General features: G+C 35.0%; 2 protein-coding genes across 2 annotated transcripts; one reads left to right on the top strand and one right to left on the bottom strand.

Annotated features, from left to right (window-relative positions):
• Window positions 1–5,032: 5,032 nt before the first annotated feature.
• Window positions 5,033–6,030, bottom strand: rbis (ribosomal biogenesis factor). Its single transcript, XM_079805578.1, has 3 exons — window positions 5,661–6,030; window positions 5,454–5,570; window positions 5,033–5,250 (listed from the first exon to the last, which is right to left on the bottom strand). The coding sequence occupies exons 1-3, from the start codon at window positions 5,769–5,771 to the stop codon at window positions 5,182–5,184; spliced, it is 297 nt and encodes a 98-aa protein (XP_079661704.1). The 5' UTR covers window positions 5,772–6,030; the 3' UTR covers window positions 5,033–5,181.
• Window positions 6,031–9,816: 3,786 nt separating this feature from the next.
• Window positions 9,817–17,519, top strand: ca2 (carbonic anhydrase II). The gene is made up of 7 exons (XM_079805833.1): window positions 9,817–10,299; window positions 11,656–11,853; window positions 12,527–12,645; window positions 12,740–12,832; window positions 13,620–13,682; window positions 13,789–13,944; window positions 15,970–17,519. The coding sequence occupies exons 1-7, from the start codon at window positions 10,266–10,268 to the stop codon at window positions 16,087–16,089; spliced, it is 783 nt and encodes a 260-aa protein (XP_079661959.1). The 5' UTR covers window positions 9,817–10,265; the 3' UTR covers window positions 16,090–17,519.
• The last annotated feature ends 527 nt before the right edge of the window (window positions 17,520–18,046 follow it).

Genomic DNA, 18,046 nt, shown 5'->3' with positions numbered 1-18,046 from the left:
AAGGAAAAACGATATCATCTGTGGGTTTGTGACAAATGAATGCGGGACAGAGCCAAAGAATAGTCTAAGGTGGAATCGCCTGGCACATTAGTTCTGTGGAGAGTGTGTGCGTGTTTGAGTGTGTTAGACTCGAGTTTTATGCTGTGCGGTGCTCAGAATCTCACTGCAAAAAAGCATCAGGGAGATCAGAAGAAGAATGCTTGACAGCTGTAGAGAAAACGCTTATGTGTGGATTTTCACCACCTCACACACACACACACACACACCTAAACCCTGTCCTGACCCTCAGAGCAAATTCCCATTTCCTGTCTGAGGAAGATTTGGACACCTAGTCCTCAACAACTGTTTGTGCTTAGAAAGCAATCATCTGTTTTTCTGCTGAACTGACATGAAGAACATGTAGTGAAGAGATGCTGCTGATTTACCAGCGGAGTTATACATTTATGATTTTGACTGCCTTATGAAAGACCTCCACCGATTTTACCATCAATCCGAGTGCGAGTCCGATGATGAAACATTATAAGAACTAGTTTTTCAACCTGAACCTCCATCGCAAGGACGACTTGAGCAGGATGTTTCTCAGTGATACGCTACTCATTTTGAAGTACATTATGAGACGTTTCAACTGTAATTCCTCACCATCAGCATTAACAAGTGCACGTCCATCAACAAACCCATGTGTGTATTTCTAATTTATTACAGTGCACATGCGGGATCTGTATCCAGAACAGCGCATGCGTTAGCCGAGCACTGACGTCAATGACTGATGTAACATTAAAGTTAGTAAAACAAATCTTGCTCCATCCTTTATCTTTACTCAAAGTAGTAAGAACGTCAGATAATCTGCATTAATAGACACAGTTGTAGGTAATACTGGAATACTTCTGCTAAGCAGCTGTGGGCCACTAAGACAGTAATAGCGCGAGTTAGCCGGTTAGCCGAAAACGTACACAATATACAACACAAACCTACGTTTTTTGAACACCTGATAGAAAATATATGCATCAATTATTATTCCTACTAATGCTGCATTCACACCAAAAGCGAATAGAGCGTCTACCGCGTCTAGTTGGACGCTTGAACATTTTGAATCCATTTGCGCATCCACAGTGAATTGGACACGCGTATAAATCGAGCGTTTAAAGCAAAATAGACGCGCGTTCAAGACACTCCAGGAGAAATATGTCATAAAACACCACTCTGCCTCTTTTCATTTTCATTAAAAATATATATTAAACATTAATAGCCACAAAAATGTGGTCCAGGCAACTCCTACATTATCTTCACTGCATGTATGTTTAAATATCCTTAAAAAATGAAGTTATGAAACTGCTCTTTGCCCTCAGTCAAAATGATTTGGCAGACAACAAATTATAGATTCATGGCACCAAAGATCGCCCGTTAGATATGCAAGACGAGCCACTACTACAGAGCCAGCGGCTAAACGTCAGAAGGACTGGCCGAGGAAAGGCTGCTCTCGCTGGGGTTAATGAGCGTTGAACACCCGGTGATCGCCTGGATCTCACAACTCCAAAAATGCAAGATAATTTTTTTTAAATAGGCGCTCTCTTTATAAATAAACCACGGATTTGAGCTTTAAACATCTACATTCTCACCTGAAAAAGTCTTAAAACTACATTTTGTGACACAATAGTAGTATTTTTAAATTATGCAGGGTTTCTCATCACGTCACTTTACCACATGACAGCAGCAAGCAGCCTCCTGATTGGTTAACGCGGCACGAATTGACGCCAAAGTTCAAAATGTTCAACTCGGGCGTCGGACGCGAATTCGCTTCAAACGCGTGAATGCACAAAAAGCACCACTCGCGCAAGACGCTCAATTCGTCTATCGCGTCGCCGGACCTCCAGACGCGCGTCAACGCGCCTTTCCATTGAAATCACTCGCTCCTCACACTCTATTCGCGTTTGGTGTGAACGCAGCATTACAGGTTGTGATTCTGAGGAGCAAGCTGGTCCAAATAAACTGGGTACTGACCCATCTTTAAAGAGCAAGCGTGTTGCGAATGCCAAGTTGAAATCTTGCAAGATTTGAGGAGCAGTCTTCAGTAAAATAACGTTCATGGGCGGATCAAGTTGTTCGCAGGCGCATACAACATAGGCGGGCATAACGCAAATGTCTTTTCTAGTGACGTATAACCATCATGCAATGGGATTCAAAATTCAAACGACTCGTATAGGCGGTTCAGAGTCGATTATTTATTTTGGGAGACAATAACTTTATTTATAGTGCACTTTACAAATTTACAGAATGTTTATCATTCACAAACAGCTATATTACACACTAAGTATTTCGCTACAGAGAACAATTAAGAGAGAGACTTTTGTTTTCATCCTTCCTAAATTCATGATCCGGGTTTTCGACAAAAACTTCAATGACTGATTGAATGAATTTCAACACCCAAATGTTCTGCTAAAAAGCGGATATTATCAAGAGGGCACTTACACTCCAGTAAACAGACAGATGCTATGGTGTAAAGCTATAAGCATCAGACAGATGCTAGTGTAAAGCTATAAGCATGTCTGTGTCTCTCAAACACTGCGTGCTTCATAACGATGCTTCAGATAGAGATGCACATTTCAGTTCAAAACACTAACACATTCAAATGCCTGTGTGGCAGCATATTGTAAAACATCAGTACGAAATCTAGGCATCCTAATCGATGAGAACTTAAATATGGAGAAGCAAATTCGGTGGTACGGGCTTGTTTCTATAATTTGCGCCTCTTAGTAAAAACAAAATATTTTTATCAAATGTCGAGTTTGAAAGAGTTAGGCACACTTTTGTTTTTATTGCATCTCGATTTTTGTAACTCTCTCTATGGTGGAATCTCCGCCGCATCCCTGAGGCTCCTGCTGGTCAAGAAACACGAATCATCACCATCACACCGTTTTTTTTTATAGCAAACTTGTAGTGTCTCCCCGTTCAATCTAGAGTCAAATACAAGATTTTAATGCTCGTCTACAAAGCCCTGAATAATCAGGCCCCCACATATCTCGCAAATCTGCTGACCCCTTATGATCCCCCTATAGGAGCACTACGTTCAGGAAATCAAAAACTTCTGGTGCTACCAAGGACAAATCGCAGTAAAAAAAAAAAAGTGATCGCGCCTTTGCAGTTATGGGACCGAGATAATGGAATGAGCTGCCTCTACCTATTAGATTGGTAAAATATCCACCAGTAATTTGCAGAAATTCAGACCTTGTTGAAAGCTCATTTAGCGTTGACAGCGTATAACACTCAAACGATGTGATATATGTGGTGTCGGCGATGTTTGAATTGTTAATATGTTTGTTGTATATTGTATCTTTTATTGCTTTTTATGTAAAGCACTTTGGTCAACTTGTTGTTTTTAACAGTGCTATTTAAATAAAAATGAAATAAATGCATGTTTATTAAGAAAAAATAACCATATGCTTGTCCAAACATAATTTAGATATATTTAAATGAAATGGAAGAAAAATAAGTATCTGTCAGTCGACCTGCAGTCTAGCAGTTAATGTAGTGCTATTATAATAAATGTGTGACCTCTAGTGGTCTTGGGCTGTTATCACACCACAATAAGAAAAAAAAGATGATAGTCTCTCTGACACAAAAACTTAAAATAAAACAAATATCTGCTCAAATATCTTGGTCAGTAAGCTTTTTTAATGTTTTTGAAAGAAGTCTATTATGCTTACCAAGGCGTGCAAATTGTAACATTACTACAATTTAAAATAACCGTTTTCTTTTATATCTTTTAACATTTATTCCTGTGATGTAAAGCTGAATTTTCAGCATCATTACTCCAGACTTTAGCACCTACTGTCCGTCAAATAACGTGCTCCACACGGCTCCTGGGTGTTAATAAAGGCCTTCTGAAGCGAATCGACGCGTTTGTGTAAGAAAAATATTCATATTTATAACTTTATCAAGTAAACTTTCGACCGACCACATTCCATGGAAAAGTGTTGAATGGTGAAAGTGAAACTCAAGATGCGTACGTGACGTCATGACGAAGCGTACCTGGTCTGGGGAACTTTCAACAATTTTTCCATATATTGAACAGGGAAGGCAGTCGGTCGAAAGTTTACTTGATAAAGTTTTAAATATGGATATTTTTCTTATACAAACGCATCGATTCGCTTCAGAAGGCCTTTATTAACACCCCAGAGCCGTGTGGAGCATGTTATTTGACGGACAGATGCACTTTTTATGGACTTCATAAACAGAGCAACTATGAATCAAATTTTAATGCCTGGATTAGCCTGGACTTTTGTAATATAACCCCGATTTTATTCGACTGAAAGAAGAATGTCATATACACCTAGGATGACTTGAGGGTGAGTAAATTATGGGCTAATTTTCATTTTTGGGTGAACTATCCCTTTAAGCGATTCACAATGAAGCTCTGAAGTGCTGTTTTAGTGCTGAGAACTAAAAAAAAATTCTTCAACCCCACCTCTAATACAAATAAAACACCAGCAAATGATCTCAATGCCAGCAGCTCGAGTGCCCATCCCTCTTGCAAGTGGGTCACAAGTTCAAACATTGATCCGTAGAATATATATAAAGCCTGTTACAGCTGAGTCAATACAACAGAAGAAACAGCTCTGATTGAATTCAGTCTTTAATGACTCTATTCTTCATGCTTCAGCAAACAAATCCCAAAATATACTGCACTAGGAAAACTTGCTTTATATATATATATATATTAGTGCTGTCAAACGATTAATTGCATTCACAATAAAAGTTTGCTTACATAATTTATGTGTGTACTGTTTATAATCATTGTGTATATTTGAACACACACACACACACGCATGTATATATTTAAGAAATATTTGCATGTATATACTGTATAATACATATTTATATTACATATGAATATAAATATTTTTTAAAAAATCACAAATTATGTAAACACAAACATTTATTTTGGATGCGATTAATCACTTGACAGCATTAATATTTATATATATATATATATATATATATATATATATATATATATATAATTATTAAGTGTGGCTGCTAGAGTAAGACTGCAAGTATAATCATTTAATAAATTACATTGATGACTTACAGGAATGACGGACTGTTTTTGTTATGACTTATATGGTATACGGTATAAAGTTTCTGTGAGTCAAGAGTCCATTTCTTGTATGTTATTATGTTCTTCTAGAGTTGAGAGAAAAGCTGTGCAGCTCCATCCACATTGACAGCTTCCCGTGGAGCTTCTCTGACCACCTGAAATGTACAGTTTACATAAGATTTTACAATCTACATAAGGTATACTGTATGGACACATAAGGCATGCATGTCATTAAATTAGATGATAACATGCAAGTGGCATACTAACATAACATCAGCACACTTTAAACAAAATATTTTACAAAAAGTTTATATACACACCAACCGTACAGCTGCAAAAAAAGGGGAAAACCGCTCACCTTCTGTCCTTTTTTGGATTCATTAGATGTGGATTTTGATATGCTCTTTACATCTCGCTGTACTTCTGTGAACATCTGATTTAAACTCTCCACTTTTTCATTTCTCAAAGTGTTTATCTGGGGGAAGAAGAATGTCAACATATTCAAAGCAAAAATATCACAACTGTCCAGTCCTAGACGCTTTTTTTTATGTAAACATGAACTTACATGTTTCAGGGACGTCTTGACAGGTTTCGCTTTGCTCTTGGGTTTTGACTGTTTGTTAGCCACCTGAAATACATTCTGCTGTTTTTTGCCTCTCTGTTTATTTTTGGCCATGTTTATCTCGCAGCTTGTAGACTTCCTGATGAAAACTAGACTCGATGAAGCCGTTTGGACGTCGAAAATCCCAGTTAAATGACAACAGACTGATACCAATATATGGCTAGATTTGTATTCGACACTCGAATGCAAATTAAACGTGTCTAACGAAACAAATTCAACTACAATTCCATAAACAGGAACACGCAGGATGGACTATAAACAGCCCTAACCAACATCCACGTGTGTGCTGTGGCCTCTGCGCGCTCCCGTCATTGTAAAGGCTCATTAGCGCCATCTAGAGACGTGGAGAGCACGCGCACACTAAAGAGAAGGTCACGATTGATTGAGATGAAAGCATTGGAACAAAGTACTGCGAAATTGCACTTTATCTGTCAATTCAGCTCTTCAAATCTGCATTGTTTGTTAGTGTGTTAGTTCAAGGGTTAGAAATTGAACGACTCTCAGGCTCAACCAAGATTGCAAAGTTGAATGGTAGATTCAGATAGACTAGATCAGCTAAAAATCTATAAAGTAATACACATTTATTGTTCATTTACTTTAAACAATACACAACATCGGCCATTTATGTAGCTTATAAAAATACGTAAAAAAAAATTTTGCGTGTATTTTTTTAAATAAATATTTTATTTAAAGTATGTCTATTTTATAGTCAATAGTCTACAATATAATAGCCACATAAACGTAGCGTAATATATCATAATAAAAGCGTAGCGGGATATTCTGTGATAATATTGCCTGCGCAATGTCGACTTTTGTGATTGGCCAATACCGGCAGACTGCAGCCAATGGAAATGCTTCTCCATCGGTGTGCGTCTTATTCCTCGGAGAACTTCAAAGCAGACGGCTTGAGGTAAATTATCTGTAATGATGAACTGTGACCGAAAATCTGAATAGAAACCGTTTTTTTAACAGATGCCATAACATAAACTTTGAAATGGATAAAGCTGTGTTAACGTACCTGAAATTATCCAGTCTACAAATAATAATAATGCCCGAAAAGAGCTTGAATTTCCGTTAAATATCGAGTGAAAACAGTAACGTCCAGAAACGCACACTGTAATCTAGAAATACATGCGAGATATTCACAAAACACACACAAATTGCGACCCATGCTGGTCAAAACTGGAAATGCAATGAAACATCTAAAAAATAAAATAAGGATTAATAAAATAAGGGAATAAAAAGAAAATAAATAAGAACGGTAAACGAAGTTCTAGTCTAAGTGTAGGCTAGTTGTGAGGCAATACATTTAGGCTAAACTCTTTGCAAATAGTATTTTATTTAAAATATGCACACATTCACTATTCACTAATATGTTAAAAATGCAAAACGTGTCTTATAACATATTTTAATAAAATATGGGGAAATCCCATAAAAGATATGAACAGTTTACATCACTGTATTATAACTGTGGACAGTCGTCAAACATTAAATAGGCTATTTAGCTATTTATATCTCACCACGCACCCCAAAAACGATGAGTCATTTTTACTGTTATAATAATGAAAATCATAGAAATGTCTAAACATGAATAAAAATAAATAAATAAAAAACATTAAGTAGCCATAAAGTGGCTCTAGGAAAGAATTAGTGTTATTTTATTTTTAAAAGTGTTTGCTTTCCAGTAGATGGCAGCAACCCTTCACTAAACCAAAGCACATCGGCATGTTATCACCATGAATGAAAATGAGAAATGTAGACCTTTTTTAAAAGTGTATTTTTTAAAGTTAACTTGAAATTAGATTTTAGGCTTATACTGTATTTAAGTTGGTTCTACATTCATTTGGACAGTAACTATAATTATTACAATTAGTAACTAATTATTACAATGTAAAAATATTAAAACGCAATGTTTTTAATCTCAATTAATCACAGAAAAAATGTGCGATTAGCACTAATATATATATTAGTGCTAATCGCACAGAACTTTGTCAATACAGAACTCAAGGACCCAAGAACCACACCCACCATTTTAATGTGAATCATCTCGAATCGAATCGTTCTGAATTGGTAAAAATCATTCTTGAATCGAATCGATTCGCTGCCTACTCAAAGATTCACAGCCCTACTTTTTAGCAATTTGGATTTATTTCAGTCAAATAAGTGAATATATTGTCATTAAAAGCCATGTTGTGTTCTTATTAATACTTATTGTGAGTAATAATACAGTTACTAACCTCTATAAATGCATCATTGATGGCTTTATGTAAAGTGAAATCATGAAGATGTGGTCATTATACATTTTAAGTTGTTTACTGTAGTAATTCCTGTAATAAAATATTGAAAAGAAATCATTAATACAAACAGTATCTCTTTTTTATGTAAAAAACAGTAGAAAAACACGGCAACAATATTTTTAAAAGTATAATTCCAAACTGCTATAAGCAATACCATGCATATCTGAGGATATATAGATTTTAACAAATCAAAATGACCATTCATGACCTCTAATGCAAACAAAACTCATTAGAGACATAATTGATAACTAATTGGTAAAGCAAACAAGTGTCTCTGGAACTATTTTATATTTGGTCGTTTATAAATCAGAGTATAGTGGATTATGAGCATGCACATTGAAAAAGCAGATGCATGACTTTTAAGTAATTATACAAAATAATACAAATGTAACTATAACGGCTCTTATAATGCAGTATAGGTCTTAATGAGTCTTTATAAATATATTTATAGAATAGTAATACTTACTTATAGGGGTGTAACAATATATCATGTCACAATATATCGCAATACAAAATTGCAGCAATATCGTGGACAGTGACATGTATAGTTCACCTAAAAGAGTTTTAGTGTCACTACTACATTAAACTACTATATAATGTTGAATATAATGTATAATAATGCAGTGGGGGAATATTTGTATTTGTCCAGATAATGCCAAATGTCTTATGTTACCAGTAAAAAGTGGCCTGCATTATTTTAAATATAGTAAGTGACAAAGTGCAAGCATATTCGTCTACTCAAAAATAATTCTGTATTTTCAGCTTCAGAATTATGAATATTTTTATTCTGGTGTCAGGATTGTCCTGTGCATTGGGTTACCAGCACCAAGTCCAAGTCAATTCATTTCCACCCCCAATGTAATACCAAACTTAGCATTTTAATCAACAGTTTTTTTTACCATATGTCTTATATTATCGCAATAATATTGTGTCGTGAGTTCAGTATCGTGATATGTCGTTACACCCCTACTTAATTATGAATAATGTATAAATGGGGATATAATTCATAATAAGCATGGGCTTCATAAAATGTGTTACCGTAGTTTCAACTCCCGACCACGAGATGGCAATCAAATCACATTAGTAACTTTATATATGCATAGAGCACATTTACAAATATATATGCTATTTCAAAATATCTTGATTAAAATAACATTGGTTTTATTATTAATTGCAGGATACAATAATAGTGAAAATAGCATGTCATTTCTGTAAATACACAGCACAAAATGCTTTTCTTATTTAGTATTTTTGTCTTGTTAACAGTCTAAATATCTTTAAAAAAAAATAAAACAAATCTTACACCAAGATGCATTTACTAGATAACTAAAATTACATAAGATATTATTCTTGTTTTCTGGAAAATAAAATCAAAATGAAGTGAGTTTTTGCTTAAAACAAGCAAAATTATCTGCCAGTGGGGTAATAAAAATAATCTAAAGTTTCAAAAATCAAAAATACTAAGTATGAAAAGCATTTTTTGCAGTGTATTTACAGAAATGACATGCTATATTCACTATTATTTTATCCTACAATCAATAATAATAAGAATTTAAAATCTAAAAAATGAATGAATTAAACAATTTTTTCAAAAATGTTACTTGATTTTTTTATATACTTTATTTTATTGTAGAGCCTATAATAATAATGCTAATAATAAATAATACACAAATTACAGGCTATTATTAGTATATCCTTTGGTGTGTGTGGACATTATAGCAATATGTTAGTAGCCTACGCTATATACTCATCATTTCACACACACCGTATCCCGTTTAGAAAAATCATTTCTGTTTTCAGTCATAAGGATTCTTTGTAAAGAGTCAAATATTAGCTAGAAGAGTGTTGCGTAAAACCTCCATTCATTCAATCTGATGGAGTGATGATTCATTAATGCACTCATTGGCATTACTGTCACACTGTCACTCTACGTCATCAGAACCTGGCGCGCCACAAGTATCTGATTACGCAATCCCAGAATGTTAAGAATGACTGTCGAATATATCATTAGATCAAAGCAAAAGGTCTCCGATGTTCCCACCGATGCGAGCGCGCATTCCGACAGAGAGAGCGCGCGCGCAATATCGATCTGTTGTGTAGCTCCTCCTGCTGATCACACTTAATATACGGTCATGTGAACAAACTGCGTCCAAAAAGGCGCTATATAAACCTACAGCTCATCTGTCTGTGGACACTCACTGCTTCAGGAATCAGGACACTTGAGAGCCAGGACTGCGGCACAGCTGTCATAATGTCTCACGATTGGGGATACGCAGAACATAACGGTAGGCTAAGACCTCACACGTGATTATGATTTTTCATATTCATATGTGATAGGCTATGTAAATATAACATGTATAATAAATCAGATTATGCCTCATCACCTGCATTTGCCCTCTTTGCAACTAAGACATGTCCACCTTGTCACAGTCAGCATATGTGACAAGCACGAAATGTACAGATTTTATAGTATACTATGTATACGTATGAATGTGTATTTTTTTGTCAAATATAGACCTATCTTTTTTTTTTTTTATTGACATATTTTTTTTATTTCATCCCAAATGCCGATAATACTTTGGACACTGCAATTCAAATGCACTTTTTTGACCTAAAATATGTTTTTCAAAAGCATATCATTTTTGGGGTAACACTTCACTTAAAGCCTTTATGTATAATGCATTATAAAGTAATGTACTTTATATCTTTTCATAAATAGTTGTAACCAAAGTTATGCATTATCATATTCACAGATTCCTTGTCGCATCTAAAAATGGTTGTTTGCCGTGTTTTGAAGCATTATACTTTCTAACGGTGTATTATAATGTCTTATAATTGAGGTTACAGTTATTCAAAAGACCATGCAATTCATTATAAGGTGCATTACAAGGCATAATTAATGCATTCAAAATACTTTAATAATGGCTTTAAGTGAAGTGTTACCATTTTTGGTTTCAAATGCATATTTGTTTTGCATAAAAAGCCTTTTTTATTCCCTCAAGAGCAATAATATCGGAAGGATGCTGCTCAAATGTGTATACTTAAAAAAAAAAAAGCAATTTCATGTATTAGGGCTGTAACAACATATTGTGTTACAATATATCTAAATACTAAAATATACAATATATATTGTGGATAGTTCACCCAGAATGAAAATTACTGTGTGAGGAAAGAAAAATCAAGTTTTAGTGTCAGTACTACATTAAACTACTATATATAGTGCAGAATATAATGTATAATAATAATATTTGTGGGTCCTGATAATGCCAAACTTCTTCTGTTACCAATAAAAAGTGGCCTACATTATTTTAAATATATCTGCATATTCGTCTAAAATAATTCAGTATTTTCAGCTTCAGAATCATGAATATTGTTATTCTGGTGTCAGTATTGTCCTGTGCATTTGGTTACCAGAACCATGTCCAAGCCTATTAATTTCCACCCCCGATGTAATCCCAAATGTAGCATTTTAATCAACAGTACATATTTTGTTAACCTTTTACCATGTCTCGAATTATCGCAATAATCATGAGTTCAGTATCGAATGGTGACATTACACCCAGGTCATGTACTGTGAATGCATTTTCCTCCCAGATGCATATAACAGCACTGTTTAACCTCTGTGTCCTCTTCCACCGTAGGACCCAATAAATGGTGTGAAAAGTTTGCCATTGCCAACGGATCCCGCCAGTCTCCAATAGACATTCAAACCAGTGGAGCGTCTTATGATGATAAACTGAAGCCGCTTAAACTGCAGTATGACTCCAGCACTTCACTGGACATCGTGAACAGCGGACACTCTTTCCAAGTGAACTTCGCCGATGATAACGACAGCTCAAGTTTGTGACCTCTTTGTTCATTTTTATAATGAATTTCCAGCCTATTCTTGTATTAATCATTAGCTCAACTTAGTCGGAGCGTTCTTGAAACGACTGCAGTGTTAACCTAGATACTATTTAGAAGGAAACGTTATATAATAATGAGGTTGCATCTGACACTAATGCAATCCCGGAGTATTATTGCTGAATATTACTGTGCACACTATTGAATATGTGCTCTTTCTGGTAGGCAAGTCATTGGAAAGCATTTCTAAAGTTGGCTTTTGCTCCTACTACGTAGTTAAATATTAATTATTAAACAGTATTGTTCCGTTTCATCTTAAAATAGATAGTGTGCAAAGACAGGTTTATAGGTTACGTTTATTTATAGGTTACTGTGTATTTTATGGCATGTCTAAGCTGGTGTAAAGTCTAAAATTAAATGTAATGTGAAAATATGAGCGCAACACCTCCAGCTCCAGTGAGAGCTACTTTTGCTCAGTTGTGGGAAATCACCCACATGTACACACAAGAACTGCATTAAAGAGGCTAAGCGGTGAATGGTTTTTGTTTTAAGTGTCATTCACGTGAACTTTGACAGAAAAGGCAGATGGAACCTGTGCAGCAAGTTTAACATGTAACATATTATGTAACATACTTTAACGTTACATTTATCACTGTTTGTCTAATCTAGCGCTGACAGGAGGCCCGATCTCAGGCAAATACAGACTCAAACAGTTCCACTTCCACTGGGGAGCCAGTGACGACAAAGGCTCCGAGCACACGGTCAATGGGAAATGCTACCCAGCCGAGGTATGAATCGATGAGCTCACATGGGCAAATGCGTTTATGGAGATGCGAGATGTTTTTTTAGTAATATTAATGTACCTAATCATTTCATCTTTAGCTCCATCTGGTCCACTGGAACACAAAATACCCCAGCTTTAAGGACGCTGTCGATAAGCCTGATGGTCTTGCTGTGGTCGGAGTTTTTCTGGAGGTCTGTGTGCGGTCTTACATTCTAGGGCTTATTTATTAACCACTTGATCAGCAAACACATGCAGGAACGAATTTATTGAACGGGTGCATCCCTTTTGCTTATGATACTTTCGCACAAAAATAAAATAAAGAAAATAATAAAACATAAAATAAAACGTTTAATTTCATTTATTTGATTTCTATTTATGTTTTTTAAAACGTTTTATTCATCAGATCCTGAATGAAAATGTATCGGTTTCCATGGAAATATTAAGCAGCACAACTGTTTTTAACATTTATAATAATAACAAAAATATTTATTGAGGAGCAAATCAGAATATAGAATGATTTCTGAAGGATCATGTGACACTGCACTCTCAGAAAAAAAAGGTACAAAAGCTGTCACTGGGACGGTACCCTTCAAAAAGGTTCTAATATGTATCATTTTTGGAACAAATATGTCCATATGAGGGACTTATATGCACTCTTTAGGTACAAAGGTGTACCTTTTGAAAAGGTACTGCCCCAGCAGCTTTTGTACCTTTTTTTCGGAGAGTGTGAAGACTTTCAGTTTTGCATCACATGAATGAATTACATCTTAAAATATATTCAAATAGAAAACAGTTGTTTTAAATTAATCATATTTTTAATTTAATTTAAAGTAATAATATTCCTCGATAATTCTTTACTGTATTTTAACCAAATAAATGCAACCTTGATGAGCATAAAAATACTTCTTTCAAACAGTATGCCCTAATTATATTCTTCCCACAAAATCTTACAATAAGGCTTTTTTTCCCTCCCATCAGATCGGTGCAGACAATCCTAAGCTTCAGAAGGTTCTGGATGTTTTAGATACTATCAAGTCAAAGGCATGTCTACCAATTAAATTCCCTTTCGTTGTCATTTTTTTTCTTCTTGCTAAAGATTGAAATCAGTTCTGCTTCATTCACAGTCCATTTTGTGTTTATCTTGCAGGGAGACCAGAACCAATTCCCAAACTTTGACCCAACCATCCTGCTCCCGAAATCTCTGGATTACTGGACGTACCCGGGGTCTCTGACCACTCCTCCTCTGTTTGAGAGCGTCACATGGATCGTCTGCAAGCAGACAATCAGCGTCAGCTCTGCGCAGGTCCTGCTCATGACACAATTTATACCAGTAATACCAGCATGAAGTGTAAAAGCCACATGCTTAGTGCTGAAGTGTGGCATCTCGCATAGTAGAGATGTGGATGTGCATCTCTAAAAGAGCAAAGAACACCTTGTGGACTCTTAACAGAAACAGTTAACCGAGATTGTGTGCAAAAACATAAGTTTGTTTATTCGAACAGGATTAAAATGACAAATTACGTCTATTCAAAACACAAATTTACATATCCTATTTGATTCAGGTTTGCAAATGGGTAGTAAAATGTGAACATGAAACTTATCTTGTTTAACTTTTTTTAAGTCCACATACACTACTGTTCAAAAGTTTGGGGGTAGTAAGATGTTCTATTTTGTAGATAAATTAATACTGCTATTCAGCAAGGACCCATTACATTGGTCAAAAGTGAAAGATTTTTCCAAAAGTTTTCTATTTAGAATAAATTCTGTTCTTTTGAACTGTCAAAAAATCCCGGTTTCCACAAAAATATTAAGCTGTTTTAAACATTGATCATAATAAGAAATGTTTCTTGAGCAAATCAGCATATTAGAATGATTTCATCGTTTTAAATCCATAATATTACATTTAACGTAATAATATTTCACAATATTACTGTTTTACAGGTTTTTTTTTAAATTAAATAAATGCAACCTTGATGAGCATAAAAGACTTCTTTCAAAATATAAAATCTTACCGACCGTAAACTTTTGAACGGTAGTGTGAATGGTCCTATAAATTTAAAATACATTTTTAAAATAAAAAAAAGTACATTTTGAAAAGTACATTGCATATTTTTTTCTTAATATGAATCAGTGTAAATATGCTATTATTAGTGCTGTGAAATCGATTAATCATGATTAATCGCATCTAACATAAATGTTAGATTATGTGTTTATATTATATCTATATATATATTAAATATGTATATATGCGTGTGTGTGCGTACACATACTGTATATTATATAAAAACAAACTTTTACGTTAGATGTGATTAATCACATCTAACATAAAAAATTGTGTTTATATTATATCTATATATTAAATATGTATATATTGTATGTGTGTGCACGTACACATACTGTATATAATATAAACACAAACTTTTATATTAGATGCAATTAATCGCGATTAATCGCATCTAACATAAAAGTTTGTGATTATATATATATATGTATATTAAATATGTATATATGTGTGTGCGTGTACACATACTGTATATTATATAAAAAATACTTTTATGTTAGATGCGATTAATCACATCTAACATAAAAGTTTGTGTTTCTATAATATATATATATATATGTTAAATATGTATATATGTGTGTGTGCGTGTGTGTGTGTGTGTACACATACTGTATATAATATAAACCCAAACTTTTACGTTAGATGCGATTAATCGCGATTAAATCGATTTGACAGCACTAGCATCAATATAAAACCTGTATCTATTTATATAATTTATATATAAATTGTTTTAAATTAAATATATAGCACACTGTAGTCACTACCTAAAAAAATAAATAATGTGAACTACCCAAATGTATGCAGTCCAGTGAGAAACCATCCAAGTATGATTGATACTTTTATTTGTTTTTAGTCTTAAGGCCTTCCACTTTTAAAACCGGCTAGACATTTGCCCTCATCTGAGACAACTGTAAACAAATGTATAAAACCGCCTAGTCATAGCCAGTTGTATTTTCTCCTCCATTCAACCTCTGTGGTATCTAGCACTTATGTGAAAATCAACACGACCCTGTCGAATGTTAACATCACGACTTTGGTTCGAGGCTGGTAATGTGCACATAACCTCAGGTCGATATGCCTCATTACCTAGCTGCCTGTTAAATTATTGACTCTATGAATATAAAATTAACTAACATGAAATTCTTTTCAAAATGTGAGAGCAAATGAAAATCAGTTTAGGGACAATTAATGTTTAACCAGTTTGCAGACTGCATAAATAGTAACTGAAAACTCACAGTCTTTCTCATTCTTTCTCTTTCTATACAGATGAACAAATTCCGATCTCTGCTTTTTACCGCAAAGGAAGAGAAGGCCTGCTGCATGGTGAATAACTATCGCCCCCCTCAGCCCCTTAAAGATCGTAAAGTCAGTGCATCTTTCAAGTGAAGGATCCCCCAGACCCCGCCACCCCTTCCCTCCCTTCCTTAGTAGAATATGCAAGCCCGGGCCAATGGCCTCAAAGCACCTTCACCCTCCATGCAGTGATGCTGGGCAACCTGCCAGCTGTCCAGCAGAACACATATGTGCTGTTTGGAGAGTAAAGAGGCATGCAGGGAAACGTGCGTTTGTACTGTCCTTCTCTCTTTCTTTCTGCTTCATTCTGCATGCAAATGCTTGAATTATCTGGATTTAGAATGTGTGCCAACTTTGTATGATGCTCTGATTTACATATGTGATTCACAGACAAACAAAACATGTAATATATACAGGTCTATTTGTATTGGTCAAGATATTAGGCTACCATCTCAGATTAAAACGCAGGTGTACAGCCGATCACGTCATCTGTGCCTGCTGTCCTCCCCTGCCAGGCTATAATCTCTGGCTGTCTCAGCAGTGCCGAAGCTTAATGAAACCCAGTGCATTTTGCCGCCAGGCTGCACGATCTAGAAAATCCCCATTGCAAATGAACGCACGTGGCAAAACGTCCATGTGGGCACGCCAGGAAATCACGCACAAATCTAGCACATACTGTACAATCAGAGCAGCTTTGGTTTTGGAGTATTTGTGCCTCAGTTCATTGTAAATGCATATTGTTTTGTGTGTTTCTGAAAGATGTCATTTATAGCAATTGCCATGCATAAGATTTCAGCTTAAAAATAGTAGCAATAATTGCGTGAAGCCCTGTTATAATTCCTTAAATGTTCCGTTCCTTGTTGAGTTTTGCTAAATGATTTAACCTTGGACTGTGAGTGAAATTTGTCCGTTCAGCTGTATTGGACAGCAATGCACAAGCCATGACAAGCAACACAGTGAGTCTTAATAGAAGCCAACATGTCAATTGATAAATCCTGCAGGTTAAGCAAGGAGGTCATCATCAGCTCCTCTGAAGCACTGGGACCACCGGACTCATGTCCAATGTTATGCATTTGTAAAGACAACGGGTTTGAAATATATTGTGTAATGTGTTATGTACTTTACTTGAATTCGAGGGCTATGTTAAGCAATATTGTTCAGCCATACAGGATCCACTATTTTCGAGGGGTTATTTTAAATAAAGATATTTTATGCTTATTCTGTGTGTGTCATGTTTTTGTAATGCCATCTATACAGTATTTACAGTATATATACCCCCAGTATAAACAGCAGTATTTACTAATGCCTTAGTAAATGGTAAATGTTTTAGATAAGAACATGACATTTCATCAATTAAAGGTGATAGGTAGTGATTTTATTGCTGTCCATATCGGAAATGTATGCATTTTCTACTTTTTTTTGTTGATAAACACACAGATTGTAGTAATTTAATTCCTGTTAAGTCAAAGCACATTTACTTATATAGAGCTTTATACACAGTAATAAACATGAAATGAACTGTCATTAATGCAAAATTCAAGTAGGCTAACAACACTTTCAGCAGAAAACGCTTTCAGCTTTTTCTCTACAGAAGAGAATAATGTAATTGTTCCGCTCAATTCAGTTCAGTGTTGATTCAACCAGTGTCAATAGTTTATTAATTATGAATGAACTTCAATTTCAGCTATAAAAGCAGCTCAACAGCTCAATTCAGTTCATGTTTTTGTGTTCCTATCTTGTAGTGATAGCACAGTTAAACTGATCATATTTGATGAATGTTAATTCTCTTCCCGTTGAATCTCTGAGTTTAAATTGGCCTAGTTTTCAGGTTTTAAAAATCGGTGTGCTGTTAGCTATATTTTGCAGGTCATTTGGGTATTTGACACAAAGGACTTAGAATAAAAATAAAATTAGCTTCACATACTTCAACCTGGATTGATCGTCCAGCAGAGTTTGGTAGGACATTGACCCTTTTTTATCTGATTAGCTAATGATTAGCAGCTATTCTGAGTTTTCGCTAAATTGTGTCAGAAGCACATATGTAAGAGTT

The sequence above is a fragment of the Gobio gobio genome, assembly GCF_949357685.1.
Source record: "Gobio gobio genome assembly, chromosome: 23".
Classification (NCBI taxonomy): domain Eukaryota; kingdom Metazoa; phylum Chordata; class Actinopteri; order Cypriniformes; family Gobionidae; genus Gobio; species Gobio gobio.
The sequence above is the reverse complement of the archived record's forward strand: the minus strand, read 5'-3'. Positions and strand labels throughout refer to the sequence as shown.

Excerpts from the sequence above, each read along its gene's own strand:
- rbis (XM_079805578.1), bottom strand. The coding sequence starts at position 5,771 with ATGGCCAAAAATAAACAGAGAGGCAAAAAACAGCAGAATGTATTTCAG. Across the intron at positions 5,571-5,660 it reads TCAAGACGTCCCTGAAACAT|ATAAACACTTTGAGAAATGA; the intron begins GTAAGTTCATGT and ends TTCTTCCCCCAG. Across the intron at positions 5,251-5,453 it reads AATCCAAAAAAGGACAGAAG|GTGGTCAGAGAAGCTCCACG; the intron begins GTGAGCGGTTTT and ends TGTACATTTCAG.
- ca2 (XM_079805833.1), top strand. The coding sequence starts at position 10,266 with ATGTCTCACGATTGGGGATACGCAGAACATAACG. Across the intron at positions 10,300-11,655 it reads GGGATACGCAGAACATAACG|GACCCAATAAATGGTGTGAA; the intron begins GTAGGCTAAGAC and ends CTTCCACCGTAG. Across the intron at positions 13,945-15,969 it reads TCAGCGTCAGCTCTGCGCAG|ATGAACAAATTCCGATCTCT; the intron begins GTCCTGCTCATG and ends CTTTCTATACAG.